The 20,697-nt window shown below is 39.4% G+C and overlaps 1 protein-coding gene and 1 pseudogene across 1 annotated transcript in view; both read left to right on the forward strand.

The window, feature by feature from the left end:
• The window catches only part of LOC105004483 (aminopeptidase Q), a 129,198-nt gene that overhangs the window by 98,576 nt on the left and 9,925 nt on the right, over positions 1 to 20,697 (forward strand). The window contains exons 12-23 of the mRNA XM_010862104.1: positions 1,344 to 1,487; positions 2,476 to 2,541; positions 2,635 to 2,700; positions 3,347 to 3,519; positions 5,082 to 5,158; positions 5,522 to 5,661; positions 10,059 to 10,114; positions 13,726 to 13,879; positions 15,348 to 15,442; positions 17,372 to 17,479; positions 18,650 to 18,817; positions 19,032 to 19,169. Of these exons, the coding sequence (XP_010860406.1) occupies positions 1,344 to 1,487; positions 2,476 to 2,541; positions 2,635 to 2,700; positions 3,347 to 3,519; positions 5,082 to 5,158; positions 5,522 to 5,661; positions 10,059 to 10,114; positions 13,726 to 13,879; positions 15,348 to 15,442; positions 17,372 to 17,479; positions 18,650 to 18,817; positions 19,032 to 19,169 (1,385 nt within the window). The remainder of the gene's footprint in view (positions 1 to 1,343; positions 1,488 to 2,475; positions 2,542 to 2,634; positions 2,701 to 3,346; positions 3,520 to 5,081; positions 5,159 to 5,521; positions 5,662 to 10,058; positions 10,115 to 13,725; positions 13,880 to 15,347; positions 15,443 to 17,371; positions 17,480 to 18,649; positions 18,818 to 19,031; positions 19,170 to 20,697) is intronic.
• LOC105004471 lies at positions 6,431 to 7,487 on the forward strand (annotated as a pseudogene).

Raw genomic sequence — 20,697 nt, forward strand, 5'->3', positions numbered from 1 at the left:
CGTCAAGACTGTATATTGTCACCCTGCTTGTTTAACTTATATGCAGAGTACATCATGAGAAACTCTGGACTGGAAGAAACACAAGCTGGAATCAAGATTACTGGGAGAAATATCAATAACCTCAGATATGCAGATGACACCACCCTTATGGCAGAAAGTGAAGAGGAACTCAAAAGCCTCTTGATGAAAGTGAAAGTGGAGAGTGAAAAAGTTGGCTTAAAGCTCAACATTCAGAAAATGAAGATCATGGCATCCAGTCCCATCACTTTATGGGAAATAGATGGGGAAACAGTGGAAACAGTGTCAGACTTTATTTTTTGGGCTCCAAAATCACTGCAGATGGTGACTGCAGCCATGAAATTAAAAGACGCTTACTCCTTGGAAGGGAAGTTTTCACCAACCTAGATAGCATATTCAAAAGCAGAGATATGACTTTGCCAACAAAGGTCCGTCTAGTCAAGGCTATGGTTTTTCTAGTGGTCATGTATGGATGTGAGAGTTGGACTGTGAAGAAAGCTGAACGCTGAAGAATTGATGATTTTGAACTGTGGTGTTTGAGAAGACTCTTGAGAGTCCCTTGGACTGCAAGGAGATCCAAGCAGTCCATTCTGAAGGAGATCAGCCCTGGGATTTCTTTGGAGTGAATGATGCTAAAGCTGAAACTCCAGTACTTTGGCCACCTCATGCGAAGAGTTGACTCATTGGAAAAGACTCTGATGCTGGGAGGGATTTGGGGGCAGGAGGAGAAGGGAACAACAGAGGATGAGATGGCTAGATGGCATCACTGACTCGATGGACGTGAGTCTGAGTGAACTCCGGGAGTTGGTGATAGACAGGGAGGTCTGGTGTGCTGCGATTCATGGGGTCGAGAAGAGTCGGACACGACTGAGCGACTGAACTGAACTGAATAAAGTTACCAATAAAACTGTAGAGCATTAGAACCACCTAGAGATGCTGTGCCCTGGAGGACCTGTCTGGGTGGTCAGGGACCTCCTTACGTAAGGAATGTGTTGGGTTGGCCAAGAAGTTTGTTCCATCCTATGGAAAAATCAAACTTCTTGGCCAACCCAATAGATGGCTGTCTTGGAAACCACATTAACTTTTTAAATTGATTTTTTAAATTGAAATAAAAAAGGAAACCAAGTGGGAAGGAAAGTTTCACAAGAGTTTAGTTATTCAAGGACTCCTGACTTATTTGGCACATTGTAGCCCAAAGAGCACTTCTCAATTATTGATTTCTTCCGCTCTTCAATGATAGTTTTTCTGAAAATATTTTAGGAACATTGAACTTCCTGTTTCTGTGATGTCTCAGAAGTTAGTGTGTCTCAATGTTTTCCTTTTAGAATGAGATCTTCTTTTCTAACATTTTACATGGTGTGCTCAGAGAAGATCACGCCCTAGTGTCTAGAGCCGTCTCCATGAAGGTGGAAAGTTTCACAGAAACCAATGAAATAGATGAGCTCTTTGACTTAATTACTTACAACAAGGTAAAACAGTTTCATGTTTATATTTGTGCTGCACTCTTGCAGAAAGCTACATAAAATGGATTCTTTGGGTTCTAGACTAATGTGCTACTACACAATTTTGGTACAAAGACCTTAATATTATTCGGTAGATGGATTTCAGAAAACGTGGTTAAATCAGTTCTTATCTAGTAAATGTTAATCTGTAATAGGTGGTCAATGCCATCTACCTTTTTTAATATAGACAGACAGCTGGATACTTTTAAGGTGAACTCTTCTGCCTAGTGGAAATTTGTTCTTGTGTTACTGAAAGAAAAGTACACACCATAAAAGCTGTGAGTTAAGTTTTATTCAGGAACCTCACAGAGGACTATAGCCCAGGAGACAGCCTCTCAGAGTATTCTGAGAAACTGTTCCAAAGAGATAAGGGAGGAGCCAGGATATAGCTGAAGGCTTGGTTTTGTTTTGTTCCTGGGAAAAACACCCAGTCAGGTATAAAAAGATTACTGCTAGTCACAAGGAACTGATATCTCAGTTAATGATTTCAGTGCTTATATGTGTATGGGAAGATGCAAGAATCTGGGCTCATTGAAATCATCCCTTTGATATGCACCATAACAACCTGTCCTGTTTTCTCCATCCTGAATCCCCCCTGCCTGCCCCCTACACCCACCCCGGGACATTGTCAGTAGGCAACCACAGCGGCTAATTGCTGATCCTTGTGGAACTGGAATGACAGGCAACATTTATTTATTTATACTTGTCGTGTGAGTATCTCAATTTAAAAAGTTTTCTGTACCCTGAATTCTTATACGTAGGGCATTTTCTCATCTTTTATCTATTAATTAGTGACAGTTTATTTTATTAGCACATTTTGGGTTAACCCAGACATTCAACTGAGGTATACAATGCAATGAGGAGCACAGCCCAAAATCTTGCGTACCAAAATGGAATGTGTCAGTATTTAGATACTGAATTCTGTTCAAATGATGGACAACTTCTTATGTCTTAGGGAGCGTCTCTGGCCCGGATGCTTTCTAGTTTCTTGAATGAGAAAATATTTATCAGCGCACTTAAGGTGAGTTTACAAAATTGTTGTTACCTAAAGACGGTAAACATGAATTGCTTTGGCAGGTTATTCATCTTAACCTTACCTTTTCTATTTTAACAGTCATATTTGGAGACGTTTTCTTACTCAAATGCTGAGCAAGATGATCTATGGAGACATTTCCAAATGGTAATTCTCTCACTCTCTGCGATGTGCTTGCTGTGTTGTGCTGTAAGATCGTGAGGCCATGTGTGTGTGCTGATGCCACAGGAAAACCCCCTTCCCTTGTCTGCGACACTCCTTTAAGTCAGAGGTTACTTCTGTAGTCTTCACCACTGTATTCCCAGGCTTCCCTGGTGGCTCAGATGGCAAAGAATCTGCTTGCAGTGCAGGAGACCTGGGTTCAATTTCTGGGTTGGGAAGGTCCTTGGGAAGGTCCCCTGGAGAAGGGAATGGCAATCCACTCTAGTATTCTTACCTGGAAGATCCCATGGGTGGAGGAGCCTGGTCGGCTATAGTCCACAGCATTTTGAACACAACTGAGCGACTGCTAACACACACACTATGTTTGCAGTGCCCAGAATAGAGCCTGCATATATTAGATCCATAAAAATTGTGTTCAGTGATTGAATGAATGAGTGAAAGGATGAACTAAGGAACCACTCATATATACAGAGATGAACAGAATTAAATTTGGTGCAGAAATTCCCCACTGGATTTTACTATATAAATGAGAAATACAATCACTACGTATTGATAGTTTCTTTTAGGAGTTGGCTACCTCAAAAGATTTGGATGGTAAATAACTGCTTTTGTGCTGTTTTTTTTAAAACAGGCCATAGATGACCAGAGTAAAATTCTTTTGCCAGCAACAGTAAAAAGCATCATGGACAGTTGGACACACCAGAGTGGTTTTCCAGTTATCACCTTAAATGTATCCACGGGTGTCATGAAACAGGAGCCATTTTATCTTGGAAAGGTTAAAAATCAGACTCTTCTAACCCACAAGTAGGTAGATTTGCTCCTGTCTTCACCTTCCTTGGGATTGAGCTCTGATCAAAAGGAAACCAGCCTATGGATGAGGAAGCATAACTCCCACTGGGTGCACACCCTTCCATGAGATGACCTGGGGATGGTGATGCAGTGCTCCATGCCGGATGCTACTGTGGGCTAGGACGGGGCAGAGCCCCTGAGGCCCTGAGCAAGGCCAGAGGCCTGCCTTAGGCATTCTTGCAGTGTTCCTCCCCTGGGACTTAGGGCCACACCCACAACCAAAGCTTTGAGTGCTAGGCATTCTTTTTTGTCCTTTAGACAGAGGTAATGAATTACGCAGAATTCTGTGTGAAAGCCAGTAAAATAGAATCTGAATGACCTTATGTTAATTAAGAAAAAAGGGGATCTGGTTGCCAGGTCATCTTCCCTTCTCTAGAAATGGAACTGAATGGTAACCACATCCTTGAGGAATAATTCTGTGCATGTATGCCCACACGTGTGTGTGTGTGCTTTTGTAACCATACATAAAATATTAGAGTTATAGATCCCAAATTCAAACCTTAATCTTATTTAAAATCTCTGAGTTTCAGTTTCCTTATCTATAAAGCAAATGTAATAATACAAACCCCAGGGGATTGTTGTAGAAGTGAAATGAGATAGTAAGTATACCGTGGCTTAGCATTACCACTTTCTCCTTCCGTTTCCTTTTCTTCCTTAACTTCTTAGATAGTTTTCAACTGTTTTTGATAGAGGGTTTGATTCTCAGATCACATTGTATTAAGTATAAGCAGAAATGAGTAATTTATTTTCATGTACCATCACCCAAAGTTTCAGGTTGTCCCACTCTTTCTTTAAAACTCCAGGGGAGGACATAGATCTGCAGGTCCCTTCTCCCTGTGATATTTCATGACTTTTGAGAAGAGGTGGCCTTAGCTATCATATGAACAAAGACTCTCAGTTCAAAGTCTGAGAAGCCAGACGTGCGAGCATTTGAGCAAGATTGGAAATATTGCCTAAATTCCAAGTGTGCCTTCAGATGACTAATGTCCTCCTCGTGGTCAGTGACTTCATCCAGGTCACATCCACCAACACGGGGAGAGTGCCAGCATTCAGTGAATATGAATAATCTGGCTGATTGCTGTTGAACACTTTTCAAACTGGGAGAAGACTTGAGGTGGAAAAGCATTTTGAAATGTTTGTCATGCTTTTTCTTCTTAAATGATTATTCAGTTTTCTTGGCACAGATAGCTTTGGGTATGTCTGCAGCATTTGAATGACCCCTGAGTAAGGCCAGATGGCTGTAATTGAATATAAACAGGCTTTGAAAGTTTCAGATACAGGAGAACCTTAGAAGCTACCCTGAGTTGCAAGAAGAAGCAAATCTGTGAGGCACAAGAGAATAAATAAATAGCCAAAGCTGGCTTGTGAAACAACAGTGAACAATTCTGAGGTCATATCCACAAGGAATGACTGAAGAATTTGAGTTCTTTTATTTTATCATCTTATTTAATATTGGCTCAAAGCTTTTATTCTTATGTGTGAACAATAACTGAAGTTTTCACTTTTTTTCCAAAAAGTGACACATGGATTATACCTATTCTTTGGATGAAAAATGGAACTACACAGTCTTTAGTCTGGCTAGATAAAAGCAGCAGTAAGTAACAAATGTTTAAAAATACCTTCACATATATATGCAAATATATGTGTGTGTATACACACACACACACACACACACATAAAAGCAGAGAATAAAATATTAAAATGTCTAGCTTTTGAATAGCTTATTTAAAACTAAAATATTATATCATTCTTGTTGAACATAGTGCTTTAAAGAAACATTTCTAATCAAAAGTCATTGTATGTGAAAAAAATATATGGTAAGATCAATACATATTTTGGAATATCTTTACTTTTTGTTTTACTGGATTGTTGTTTAGAATTAAGAGGGCATAGTAAAACATGTAGTGAAATATTTTTTAAATGTACCAGTTCAAACTGTTCACGTATTTCTTTGTAGAAGTATTTCCTGAAATGCAAATTTCAGATTCTGATCATGACTGGGTGATATTAAATTTGAATATGACTGGATACTATAGAGTTAACTATGATAAATTAGGTTGGAAGAAATTAAATCAACAGCTTGAAAAAGATCATAAGGTAAGTTTTATTTTTATACCTTTTATTGAATATCATTAATACTGTACTCTCTAGACTTTATAGGCTGAGCTTTTATTAACCTGACTGGTGGGAACCTGACCTCTTTGCCACCCCTCATACCAAGGCATGCTGGATTTTTTTTTCTTAGAAAAGAGAGGTTTTGGTTGAATGTATTGTGTTTTTGAACATTTCTCTCACTTTTCCACAATAATTTTGCCTTTCTAAGTGAAAATCAAAATAATTTCCGATTAACTGTTAATTTTGTGATCTTAGGCAAGTTACTTAAATGTTCTGCTTCAATTTCTTCACTTTAAAATGGGAATAATATATCTTTCTTATTCCTTGTGAGAATTAGAGATAATGTAAGTAAACAAATTGTCTAGGGACTTCCCTAGTAGTCCAGCGGTTAAGACACTCTACTCCCAATGCAGGGGACACAGGTTCAAACCCTGAATAGGGACTAAGAGTCCCCCATGCCGCCTGGTGTGGCCAAAACAAAAAACTTTCTAAGCCCATAATAGGTGCCAGTACATAAATGCTAGAAAATGTGAATTTTCTAAAAATTGTATTTTCATCTTCTGGCCAAGGAGATAATTTAATTCACAAGATATCAATAATAATCCAATATCACTTTAAAGTATCAAATAGCTAAATTATTATACAATATATAAAAATTAAAATATTGGCTAGCTCTTATCAGTCAGACTTGACTTGGTTGAATTAAACCAAATCTCCGAGGCGCCATTGCAGCGTCTCATGCAAGCGGGTCATGGTTGGCCCGGTGCGGGGTGCAGCAGGGCCTTGGGCCCTGGACCTGCTTTGGGCCCTGCCTCGTGTGAGCCTGGCTAACCTGAGGCCAAACCCGGGCTCCAGGAAACCGCAAAGACGACGAAGAGGTCAGAGAAGAGGTAGGAAGTGTGGCAGGGGCCACAAAGGAGAATGGCAGAGAGGAACCCGGCCCCCGCTGGGCTTTGAAGGAGGCCAGACTCCATTTTACCTTCAAATCCCAAAATACGGCTTTAATGAAGGACACAGCTTCAGACGCCAGTATCAGCCTTTGAGTCTCAACAGGCTGCAGTACCTGATTGACCTGGGCCGTATCGATCCCACACAACCTATTGACTTAACCCAGCTGGTCAACGGGCGAGGTGTTACCATCCAGCCATCTAAAAGGGACTATGGAGTCCAGTTGGTAGAGGAGGGCGCTGACACCTTTAAGGCAGAAGTTAACATCGAAGTTCAGCTGGCTTCTGAGCTGGCCATCGCCGCCATCGAGAAGAACGGGGGTGTCGTCACGACCGCCTTCTATGACCCGCGAAGCCTGGAAATTCTGTGCAAACCCATCCCATTCTTTCCCCGTGGACAACCCATTCCCAAGCGGATGCTCCCCCCCCCGAGGCCCTAGTCCCCTACTACACTGACGCGAGAAATCGAGGCTATCTGGCGGATCCTGCCAGATTTCCCGAAACGAGACTGGAGCTCGCCAAGAAGTATGGCTATATTTTACCCGACATCACTAAAGACGAACTCTTCAAAATGCTCAGTTCTCGGAAGGATCCACGGCAGATTTTCTTTGGTCTGGCTCCCGGATGGGTGGTGAACATGGCAGACAAGAAGATTCTGAAACCTACGGATGAGAAGCTGCTTGAGTACTACAGCTCCTGAGCTCCGTCCAGGGGAGCCAGTGGTAGGGCACTGGAAGGGGTGCTGACACATGTTTCCCACTGCGTCAGCTCAGTTTGTGTTTGTGCAGAGGAGGATGTTTTCTGTGTAATCACACCTTTTTTTTTTTTTTTTTTAATCAAAATTAAAAATACAGTAAGCAATGACTGCGTGGAAGATGTGGATCTGTGTGTGTCTCAGCAACATGAGCTCGCTGGCACGCTGCCCGAGGGAGTAGGCAGCTCTTAGACCATTTCCCCTTGAGTTTTCCATCATCTTCCCATTCAGGTCTTGTCTTATTGTTGCAAATCAGAATGAATGCAGATGGGCTGGGCTTGCTTTGTTGTCCTCTCGGTGGGGGTCGGAGGGCTGCTGATGAGCTGGTGTGCCTCTTGGTTAGCCCTGAGGATCCTCTTACCCAGAGTCGAGACAGCAAGCCTTCAACCCAGACTGATGAAGATGTTGGATGGGAGTGTAAGGCTGGTGAATAGTTTCTAAGTATTGCAGTGTTTGCTGGCAAGATTGAAATGAAAATTCCAAGTGAATTCATTTTTCTCAACTCTGGCAAAGATGTCGAAAATGATCAAACCATTAATATTTTTTTTCTTTGAAGAAGGTAAATATTCCAATTGATATAATTTTACTTATTTCCTAGACTTTGGAAATCTTTGTTTTGCAGTCGTTTTAAATGATTTTGAAGAAAATGGTCAGTGGTTATATAAGCTATAAGAACAGTTGGTAACGTGAAAATTAAACTGTTAATGTAAAAGGTTTAGCAGTCAGTAAGCTTTTTTAGCTTTGCAAAGATCTGTTGTATCTAAACCACATGGAAGCTTAATTTATCCTGATGCAATTAAATCTTGAATAATTCTTGGTAATTCTTCTACAGTAGAATTAAAATGATTGCTGTTTATTAAAATTTTTTTTAAAAACCTAAAAAAAAAATAAAAATAAAAAAAATAAACCAAATCTCCATTAGTGGAGATGGATACTGGCTTAGAAGTCTGTAGAGTTGGCTCTGCTATGAAATCTGGGGCAGTTCATTTAGACTCCATTTGTAAAACTCATGTGTTGAACTAAAAGATATCTTAGGTGTCTCTGACAGAATTTCTGTGAATCGCCCAGTGAGTCTGGCAAAAGAGGCAGTGCACAGAGTTGGCAGAGCTTGGCTTCTGGGTCAGATCAACTTGTGTTTGTATTTTTGATCATCATTTACCAGATGTGTGACCTTGGGCCTCTTATTTAGCCAGTCATGCCTTGGATTCCTTGTCTGTATAATACTGGGTATAATGGACCAATGTTAAAAACTTGTGAAGATTAAATAAGATGATGTATGTATGATGTTTAACAGAAGCCTAATCTAATTCAGGCATTCAGAACATGATCAGTAATTTTAAAAGAGCTATCATTGGGCTTTTGAATAAAGGTACAAAAACCAGCTGTAGTAATACTTTATTTAAAAATCTTTTTCAGAGTAGCTAAATTTTTTTAAATTTCTAAGGGCAGTCTTAGCTGTGGAAACACTAGGTCATGCCATTATAGCAATGATTTTGGGAAGCCCTTGTGCTGCTGCTGCTGCTAAGTCGCTTCCGTCGTGTCCGACTCTGTGCGACCCCACAGATGGCAGCCCACCAGGCTCCCCCGTCCCTGGGATTCTCCAGGCAAGAACACTGGAGTGGGTTGCCATTTCCTTCTCCAATGCATGAAAGTTAAAAGTGAAAGTGAAGTCTCCCAGTCGTGTCCGACTCTTCGTGACCCCATGGACTGCAGCCCATCAGGCTCCTCCGTCCATGGGATTTTCCAGGCAAGAAAGGAGTGGGGTGCCATTGCCTTCTCCAAAGCCCTTGTAGATTTTACTTATTGAAAAACTGAAGTCAGTTATTCCTACAACATAATTGCTGAGCAAACAAAACATTTCTACTATTAATATTAATCTAGAAAATGTAAGTATTATTATTACTTCCAGGAAAGATATGTGACTACTGCCAAGGAAAGAATTAAGCTTTGCTTGTTCAGATGCTCAAAGGGAGGTTGTGAAGATGAATCTTCTGGGACCACATATATGAATATGCTTGGCGGGGGTCGGGGGTGGGGTGTTGCAGTTGAAGGAATGCTGTAGGAAGCTTTGGGACCCTTGGAACACAAGCTGAGACAGTCCTGTGGCCTGGCAGTGCCTGGCAGCTCAAAGAGAAGCCTGAGAAGCTAGGTTGGCAGTTGACTCCTTTTCATGATTCAAAGGGCTCTGTTGGTGGTAGTGTGTTGAATTACTAAACTCTTGAGAAGAGAGATACCACTGAAAAGAGTACCTCAGCATTGCCAAAATAGTGCTAAGTAATATTTATTTAAGGCTTTCTATGCCAAAAAGTCCCCTGACAACAATTTGGACCTTGTGATACAATTAATGTATACTTTTTGTTTTGGAGAGGCCCTTTAAACTTGGCTTCCCGTTTTATTTTTTAACACGCTGTTTTTCACAGAGTATTTTGGCAGAACTCTCAGCCATACTGAAGCCATATGATTGATGTCCAAAGGGATCGCTTATCAAAAACAGATGTATAATAAATAAATTATGGAAATTATCCTTAGAAATGATCATTTCTCTGAACATGAGATAATGCACATGGAAGTGCTTTGTAAGCAGCAATGATCTTGAAATGTTGTTATTATTTTGAAAGTTATTTTTCTACTAAAAATGTTCTCATCTTTTCCTGAGCGTTTTTGGATCTCATCTGCAGGCTATTCCTGTTATTCATAGACTTCAGCTGGTTGATGATGCCTTTTCCTTGTCTAAGTGAGTATATTTTCTTCTCTCATCATTTAACAGTGTAGCTTAAGAAATTTACAAAAACAATAACCTCATCCTTATGAAGCTGGCTCCTTAATTTATAAAAGCCCTAACTTATTAAGATTAGGGTCAAATTCTGTGGTTATTGTGAAATTTTATGATATAAAAGTTGCTAGACAACATGAATGGACCTAGAGAGTGTAATATTGAGTGAAGTAAGTCAGACTGAGAAGAAATATCATATTACATCCCTTACATGTGGACTCTAGAAAGAAATGATACAAATGAACTTACTTACAAAACAGAAAGGGACTCATCGACCTAGAGAAGGAACTTAACGGTTGCCAAGGGGAAGGATGAGGGGAAGAGATATGGTTTGTTTGGGACAAACACATACACATTGCTATATTTAAAATAGGTAACCAACAAGGTCCTACTGCATAGCACACGGAACTCTGATCAATGTAATGTGGCAGCCTGGATGGGATGGAGTTTGGAGGACAAAGGATGCATGTCTATGTATGGCTGCGTCCCTTTGCTGTCCACCTGGAACTATCACAATGTTGTTAACTGGCTATACCCCAATACAAAATAAAAGGTTTAAAATTTTTTTAAAAAGTTGATGGAATATGCAACAACATGGATGAACCTTGAGGACATTGCTGCTGCTACTGCTGCTGTTGCTAAGTCGCTTCAGTCGTGTCCGACTCTGTGCGACCCCATAGACGGCAGCCCACCAGGCTCCCTCGTCCCTGGGATACTCCAGGCAAGAGTACTGGAGTGGGTTGCCATTTCCTTCTCCAATGCATGAAAATGAAAAGTGAAAGTGAAGTCGCTTATGGGGTCGCTAGTCCAACTCCTAGTGACCCCATGGACTGCAGCCTACCAGGCTCCTCTGTCCTTGGGATTTTCCAGGCAAAAGTACTGGAGTTGAGGACATTATGTTATGTGAAATAAACCAGTCACAGAAAGACAAACACTGTATGTTTCCATTTATATGAGCTACTTAGAGTAGTGAGAACCACAGACAGAAAGATTGGTGATTGCCGAGGACTGGGGTGGGAGGGGGCAGGCATGGGGAGACACTGTTTAATGGGTGCAGAGTCTCAGTTTCACAAGATGAGAAGAGTTCTCTAGATGGCTAGTGATGATAGCTGTACATTATGAATGTACTTAAAAAAATTTTTACTGGAGAACAGTTGATTTATAGTGTTAGTTTCTGCTGTGCAGCAAAGTAAATCAGTTATACATATGAATGTATTTAATACCAGGGGACTGTACACTTTAAAATGGTTAGGAAGACAAACTTTATGTTATGCATATTTTGCAACAATAAAAAATTAGAAAAAAAGACAATTCAAAAAAGGTCATCATTGGGAAAGAGCAATAACATTTCCTACTAATAAGAATGAAAGCCACAGGACACAGTATTTTTTATAACAATTTGACAAGAAGGAATATATGTTCTTTGTCAAGTCAAAATTTGGTGGTTAATTATATGAAAGTCCCGTGTATTTTTGATTAAATTAACTTTGGTAAAATAAGATTTAAACTGATCATGGAGAAATTTTGAAAGGCTCTTAAAGGAGCAGCAAAGAAAATTTAATGTTTTAAAGGGAAGTCCTGAGGGGAAGGGAGGGATAGACTGGAGTTTGAGATTGACATGTACACACTGCTATATTTAAAATAAAATGCCTTTCCATGAAAAAAAAAAGGGGGGGGGGGAGCCCTTAAAGGAAAACCTTTAGAAGGATGCAGTAGAGACAATGTAAATAGGAAAAAGTAATACTGTTTAAATATTTATAGGATTATTACAAAATGTATAAGAATCATTATTTTAAAATCTAGATCAAGAGTGAAAACTTAGGTAACATACATTTAGTTCAGACTTGCATTCGTAAAGACTGTTAATGTTCAAATGGATAAATTTAGGAAGATTATGAAAGATATTTTCATATTATTCCAAGATATTGGAAGTTAAGGAAATAAAGTAACTGATATATCCAAAATAAAGAGTTTCTGGAAATGAATAGACTACCAGTTAGGACTTTGAAGTGATTTTTGTTACCCAAAGGTAATACCTGTATGTATAATTTTAATGAGCCTAAATTCTAATGTGTTACAGAATTATTGATTTCATTGATAGTGGATTTACTCTACTGCTAAGTTTCTAACCAGGGAAATGAATGTATGATCAGAATTTAAATTTTTAGACAATAAAGTTAAGGAGCACACATAATAAATTATCCAGTGCATTTTCTCTTTCCTTCACCTGTTGTAGTTCTTGGATGAATGTCTGCATATTTTTCCCTCCTTTTTTTCCGACTTTTCCCCTCTTGACGTAGAGCACATTTCCCCACCCACTACTTCACTGAAACATTTCTCTGAGATGACCATGAATTTAGTATTGTTAACCACATCCTCCTGCAAACTTCTTTTTTGACTTCCTGAGACTTCAGTGTGCAAATGTGGTTCTCCTCCAGTATCTGACTTCTTTTTCCAGCTGCCCTGAGCATCTTTAAGACCAGTCATGGTTGTCTTATTTTCTTCTATCTTTCCTCTGAGTAATTCTTGCCTTCTTGTGGTTTCAGTGGTCATTTTATTATGTATATAATAATATAAGTGCCCACCAGATATAAGGTATTCAATAAACGTTTGTAAAGGATATGTCGATGACTTTTAAATCTATGTATTTACTTGTCTCCTCCTGTCTTCTGTTCATCCTGAGGTTACTTAAATTCAGTACCAAAAGCATTGAACTTTATTTCTGCCTCTAAATTGCTACTATCAATCTCTCTTTGTCAAAGGTACTACTGCTCTTCCCCCCACTTGAAACATTAGAGATATCCTTGACCCTCCTGTCTCTCTCCATCTCTCATCAAGTCACTGTGTCTTATCTATTCATTGTGGGGATCTGGGGAATGTCTTTTGGATTCTCACGTCACTTACCACCTTCATTGCTTCCTCGCTAAGTCAAATTTGCATCACCCTTTGCCTGGCCTGTCACATTAGCTTCTAGCTGTTAGTTCTTTAGAATTCTATTCTGTCTTCTGCAGCACAAATTGAAACAAAATTTTAAGGCATCAATTTCATGATGTTACCCTGATTGTTTAAATACCTTCCCACCAAATGTAAATTCTTTATCCTGATAGTCAAGCCTCTCCACACTTTTGATTACCTATTAGCCCCCATCTCTCAGTACACACAAAAGAAATTCCTTGCCTTGGTTAAGTTGGTCTGCTGTGAACCCCCTCTTTGTCCTAACTGCCTTCCTCTATCTTTCTACTTATTCCAATCCTGTCCTTCCTTCATTCTTTTTTCAAGTTCCTCCTCCAGAAAGCCTCCCCTGTCCCTCCCATCACATACCTATATTTTTCTTCTTTGCTACTTTATTGTATTCATTGACCTTGAATCTATCAAATTGAAATGGAGAGCCTGTCAACATTGCTTGGGTTCCACCTTATCAACGAGATGGGACCTTTGCCCTCTAGTTTCTCAATTTCATATACCTTCTTGAAATCAGGCACTGAATCATGTAACAAACATGGAAAGTGTGCAGATCATTTAGCAAGGAAAGGCTTTTTTGAATCTTTGTTGTTTTTTTAAAAACCAAACAGAAACGATTATATCGAAATTGAAACAGCACTTGATTTAACCAAGTACCTTGCTGAAGAAGATGAAATCATAGTGTGGCATGCAGTTTTGATGAACCTAGTAACCAGGGATCTTGTTTCTGATGGGAACAACCATGACATATATCCATTGTTAAAGGTAAATTCATTCTTTGTGAGATGGTTTTTAAAAATAATTCTTTTGTTTCATCTTCCTTCCATATTTTAGGTAGCATCTGTGAAACTAGTCTTTCCCAAAATAAGAGCCTGTTAGTTCTGTATATATTCATTTTCTTAGGAACAGTTGCTTATTCTTAAAAGAAAATACCTTGGTTGTAGATCTGCCCTGGGAGTTGTGTATGAGAGAAGGTATTGAGTTCTTGCTGAGGTGTCAGTGTGTCTTAAGAAACCAGAAGTGGCTGGAAACGATATACTTTTCTTTTTTATATAAAGAAAGGATAGTGTCTATTAACAACTGTTTTCCTAAAAGATTGTTGGTAAACAGAATGACCTTTCATGGTTCTATATCCATAATTTATATACTCTGATTTATAGGACCAGCACTTGAAACCAGAGAGCAATGTTCTAGAAAAGTAAATATTTTGAAGCTGTTTTTGATATTGGGAAGAGAGATGTGGAAATTAGAGTTAATGAATGAAGAAATGACTGTGCCATCTTGTCCTTATAAAAGGGGAAAATAGCATCAGTAAAAGGGGAAATTTCCATTATTAGGTCTTTAACAGTGATCCAGTGATCATAAGATAGATGGCATAGGAAAAGCCTAAGTTTGGGTGCAGCCTCTCGGACATTTGGGGACTACAAACAAAGCAGCAGATGTGTTAGGTGATGATTTCAGGTGAGTTTCCAGGGCCCTCTGAGAGCAAAATCACAAGCACCTCGGAGTTCCAGACTTTCTTTCATCTAGTGTCTAAAGTGCTGATGTGAACATACTTGAATGTGGGCATAGTGACCAACAGAAGGCGCTTGGATGTCTGTGGGGTTGAGGTGGCTCATTGATGACATCTGATCCTTGGCCTGTGAGTAAAGAAGTAAAAGCTCACACTTGTATTTTTAAAGAATTTCAATGAATGATACTATTCTGAGGGATGTATTGGTAAATATATGACTGTAAAAAGGCTGTTATTTACCAGGCAATAGCTCAGTTGAAGAAATCTTATTTTGGATCCAGGGTTTACATTTGTCCAAGGCATAAATCAGTGTTCCTTGTTTTCATATATATATATATATACACACACACACACTAAGCATGAAAGTTTGAGAGTTTCAAGGTAGAAAGTTTGTCTTATATTTTCCCCTTTTTTTCCCTCTATTTTAAAGACAACTAGAAATTCTGGGATGATAGTAAGTAATAAGAGTGGGTGATACTGATTAAGCTCCTGCTATGTGCCAGGCACTGTGCTTACACACATTGTGTTGTTTACATATCGCTTTCTTATGAAGAAAGTGAACCTAAAATGTTAAAATCATCAAATATTTAGTAACAAATGAAGTTTATTTCTGAAGAAATATCTGTCACCTCTCTGTTAATGTCTTTTCAGACAAGGGAAAGGCAGTGCAAATTGAGTGTTGTGAGCAGAACTAACTACTATTCTCTTTATTGTTTATAGAAGTATCTGTTGAAGAGACTTATCTCAATATGGAATACTTACTCAACTATGATCCGTGAAAATGTGACAGCCTTGCAGGAGGACTATTTAGCTCTGTAAGTACTTTCTGAACAGTGACAATTGAATTAAATGATTCATATTAATGGATAGGTTTCCAGATTCATAAAATAAGATCCTAATAGTTAACGATTCACTGAGAGATCTGTGTGCAATTTGAGAATAGTAGCTTTGAGATTGGTGAGCTACATATATCTTAATGGGAAATAGTAGTTAGGGATCTTAATTTACTTGCAAAGCACATACGTGTACACACAGGAGTGTATAGCTTTATATTCTCAACTATTATGCTACTGGTTGAAATCTTAAGTAAGTTGTACTATTGGTGAAAAGTTGTGCTAAGCAAAACCAGCTAATGCAAATGAAGGGTATCGGAAGGCCACAGAAGAAAACTTTCCGCTCGGTGTGTTATTGATGAAACAGGGAAAAGTTTCATTACGTATGTCAAATAGAAATTCTAACATTAGCAAATATGATGAGGGAGGTTGATGACTAATGATCCGGTCATCAAACATCATACGGTGACCTGTATCAGTCACCGGTGTGTGAGCATGAGCAAGTATTGTGAATGACATTGGTTTGGTGGGGGAGTAAGCCGTAATGCTAGTCTGGGAAGTGGGTGAAGGGCAAGACAGGGCCGCAGGACCCTGTGACAGAAGGTAGGCGGGCCTTCCAGATTTAGAGAGGGGATTTGTGACCAACCATGAACGGTGCAGGAATTCCATCTCCAGCCCTAGTCAACATCAAGCTGAAGTCAATTAAACCAAGCAAAAAATACAAACTATACAAAAGGTGATTATTCTCTCTCATGGGTTTCCTTCTAAAAGGGGAGAGATTTTAGCCTAGAGAGTGTGACTAGAAGGACAGGGCATTGGATTTACAGATGGATGGAAGACAGGGGGAGGAGCTGGAATGGAGAGTGGATAGGCAAGTTGTCTGAGCGAGCAGAAGGGCCCAACCAGGCGGCACCTTTGTTAACCAGCTGTGGCCTTGGCTCTCCTACACTGGCCTGAAGCGACCTGTTTTTTGTAGCATCCTGGGGCCAACCTCGGGAGTTAGATTGTGCTTCCAGAGAATTCCTTCTTGCTGTTGCCAGCTTGGGAAGGGTGGGGAGAGGAGTGAATGTGTAGTGAGTGGTCAGAGCTGTCTCTCAGAAGGCTTCCACCCCTGGTCTTACTACTACTGCTTATCAGAAGGTCAGGCCAGGCAGAGAGCAAACCAGAGGGAGGGGGGAACAAAGGAGATTTGGCTCTTGTATTTTCTGAAAAACTTCTGACCCTTCTGAGTTCCTTTACCTCTGACTCCAAACTGCAGAGTGTGAGGAGTCACATGTCACACTTATCTGGATTTATCATTGTTCCTCTCCATGTTCTTTTGAACCTACTTTCTTTGCAGTCATAACATGTACCTCTGCTCAACTATAAAAACAAAACAGAAACCTCCATTCCTTTTCTGGGGATGACATTAATAGCCAGGAGGAACAGAAGGAAAAATGGAAGCTGAAGCGAGGGAAGGCATAGCGTCAGAGGAGAGAAATAAACCATTCCCTCTGTTTTCCTGTGTAGAGAAAGAACTTTATTTTTAAGTGTATTATATCAGATACTCTAAAGTCATTTTTTAAAAATCTGTAAGCCAATTGTTGTATGAGAGAGAAAAAATAAATTGATAACAGATGTGGTGTATGTGTATACCTGTGTTTGAGGGAGATGAAGGATGGCAGTAATTTATTTCTTACCTTCAAAAAAATATCCATCTGAGAGCTTATTTGGTGCCTGAGAGCGTCTCAGCAAATCTTTCGCTGAATCTTAAATATAGTTGCCATCCACAGAGGCTATTTTTTAACAAACCTGATATTATTGGAAGGATGTTTTTAAAATACCCATCTTTTTATGAAACACATATTCTTGGAAGCAGAAAAAAATAAATGTAGTAATGAAAAATAAATGTTCTTTGACTTTTCCTTCAAGAATATCACTGGACAAAGTTTTTGGAACTGCATGTTTGTTGGGTCTTGAGGACTGTCTTCAGCTGTCCAGAGAACTCTTCAGAAACTGGATGAACCATCCAGAGAATGAGTAAGAGTCATATTGTAATTGCCTTTCTTTTTACCCTGTTTCAGCACCAACAATGTCTCTCAATGTTTCATGCTTTTACTCTGGGAAGGAACATTTTGTTTTTACTTACATAATCTCTTTCTCTTTTTATTTTTTTTCAAATATCCTTTAAAAACAGATACACGCACACAGAGAATTGTCTCATGTAGGTCTGTGCATAACAATCAGTTCAGTCACTCAGTCGTGTCTGACTCTGCAACCCCGTGGACTGTAGCATGCCAGGCCTCCCTGTTCTTCACCAACTCCCGGAGCTTGCTCAAACTCATGTCCATTGAGTCGGTGATGCCATCCAACCATCTCACCCTCTGCCGTCCCCTTCTCCTTCTGCCTTCAATCTTTCCCAGCATCAGGGTATTTTCAAATCAGTCAGTTCTTCGCATCAGGTGGCCAAAGTATTGGAGTTTCAGCTTCAGCATCAGTCCTTCCAATGACTATTCAGGACTGATTTCCTTTAGGATGGACTGGTTGGATCTCCTTGCAGTCCAAGGGACTCTCAAGAGTCTTCTCTAACACTGCAGTTCACAGTAGATCAGAAATTATACACTGGATTCTCACCCAGGACCTCTCATTACCAGGGCATTCCCTAATAAGTACCTGTGCTTATTTAGGTTGGTCTTTATGGTTATTTATTCATACATATAAAAGTGCATCAGCGCATCTCTAAGTTTTCAGCCTCACTGACAGCTGAGACCAATACTTTGTCATTTTGGTGTTATTATATTACCGTGAATATATGCCCTCAGATGGACTCTTAGAAAATGTGATAATAATATATGAAATTGAACAAAATTATCAACATACACTGTTTGTACTATTCTAATTTGTTTCTCCCTCAAATCTCCTTAGTTTCTAAACTAATTTGATGACTTCAAGATATTAGTGTGAATGACAGTTTTCACGGTTGCTTTTCTAGATTCCAGCTTTTGATATTCATATCTGAGATCGCAGACATTTTTTCTAGATTTATACTTCAGTGTTCTTGCCTGGAGAATCTGGGGGATGGTGGAGCCTGGTGGGCTGCCGTCTAAGGGGTCGCACAGAGTCGGACACGACTGAAGTGACTTAGCAGCAGCAGCATACTTCTAAATATGTGACAACCTAGATAACTTCATTGTATGTTGTATCTTACAGAATACCTAATCCAATTAAAAATGTTATTTTATGTTATGGCATTGCCTTGGGAAATGATAAAGAATGGGATTTTTTGTTAAAAATCTACAATAATAACACAGAGGAAGAAGAAAGGATTCAACTTGCTTATGCAATGAGCTGCAGTAAAGATCCACGGATACTGAACAGGTGATTATTGTAACTTAACTTGAAAAGGTTCTTGGTGGAGGAATGCAATTAATAAACTAAAGAGAGAAAAACAGACATGAGCTAATGTAAGAATTAATATGAAACATATTTATGCACCACTAACTTAGAACCATATGGGATTTTTAACTCCACTTATATTCTTTCTATTGAATAATTTTTACATATTTATTTTCTGCCAAATGTGCTTTTGCAGATACATGGATTATGCCATCACTGTGTCTCCTTTCACTTTTAATGAAACAAATGTCATCGAAGCTGTTGCAGCATCTGAAGTTGGCCGATATGTTGCAAAGGACTTTTTAATCAACAATTGGCAAGCTGTGAGCAAAAGGTGAGGAGGAAATGTGAAACCACCCTTTTCTTTAGGTCATCGATCTGGTGAATGGCTCAGGTTTAGTCTGGCTAGGTCCCTAAAGGCCTTCACGTTGCCTAGAAAAGTGGTTATTTTTCCTGCATTTAGTCTTACCACACACCAGCTTCGTGGAAGATAAGGTCACTTACCCTTGGTTTTGGTTTTCTCTGTGAATGTAGTTTTGCATGAGATACTTATCTACCTCAGTTTCCCCATTTTGCCCACCAAGAATCTTGTCTTCAGAGACACAGATTAGAGTAAGTCATGTTTTTCAGTATGAGTGTACATTTTCCATTTTGTTTTGTGAAATACATCGCCGTATCTTTAAGAAACAACATATGCAACATATTACTACATATGCTTGGATGCTGAGCTTGTGTCTTTTGTCAGATTCCCTTTATGTATTTGGGTTCCATATTATTGAACATTTTATGTTTTTCACCTTTTAAGATTAAATATACTTGCTTCACAGCCTGTCAGGTAGAATAGACATTGAAATGCACAGATCAAATAGCTTATTTTTAATAATTGCTCTTTCTAGAACATGACTTAACCATACATTCTTTTTTTGGAGGAGGGAATCAAGCTATTTTACTAATGGTCTTCGGCAGACGGTCAAAGGGCAGGAAGACAATGAGATTCAATATCCTTCTCCTGGCTGGGCTTTCCCCAGCTTCACAGTCATTGAAAACCTTAATTAACCATGCCTTCTTAACCATGCCCAGAATTAAGACACAGCTTCACGTTACTTCCCAGGCTCAGTGCTTCCTAGTTCCTGGCACTTGTGTGTATTTGTAAGTGTATTCCAATCCCAAAGAAAGGCAATGGCAAAGAATGCTCAAACTACCACACAATTGCACTCATCTCACATGCTAGTAAAGTAATGCTCAAAATTCTCCAAGCCAGGCTTCAGCAATACGTGAACCATGAACTTCCAGTTGTTCAAGCTGGTTTTAGAAAAGGCAGAGGAACCAGAGATCAAATTGCCAACATCTGCTGGATCATGGATAAAGCAAGAGAGTTGTAGAAAAAACATCTATTTCTGCTTTATTGACTATGCCAAAGCCTTTGACTGTGTGGATCACAATAAACTGTGCAAAATTCTGAAAGAGATGGGAATACCAGACCACCTGACCTGCCTCTTGAGAAATCTGTATGCAGGTCAGGAAGCAACAGTTCGAACTGCACATGGAACAACAGACTGGGTCCAAATAGGAAGAGGAGTACGTCAAGGCTGTATATTATCACCCTGCTTATTTAACTTATATGCAGAGTACATCATGAGAAACGCTGGGCTGGAAGAAGCACAAGCTGGAATCAAGATTGCCGGGAGAAATATCAATCACCTCAGATATGCAGATGACACCACCCTTATGGCAGAAAGTGAAGAGGAACTCAAAAGCCTCTTGATGAAAGTGAAAGTGGAGAGTGAAAAAGTTGGCTTAAAGCTCAACATTCAGAAAATGAAGATCATGGCATCCGGTCCCATCACTTCATGGGAAATAGA

Source organism: Bison bison, unplaced genomic scaffold (genome assembly GCF_000754665.1).
Source record: "Bison bison bison isolate TAMUID 2011002044 unplaced genomic scaffold, Bison_UMD1.0 scf7180017864476, whole genome shotgun sequence".
NCBI classification, from domain to species: domain Eukaryota; kingdom Metazoa; phylum Chordata; class Mammalia; order Artiodactyla; family Bovidae; genus Bison; species Bison bison.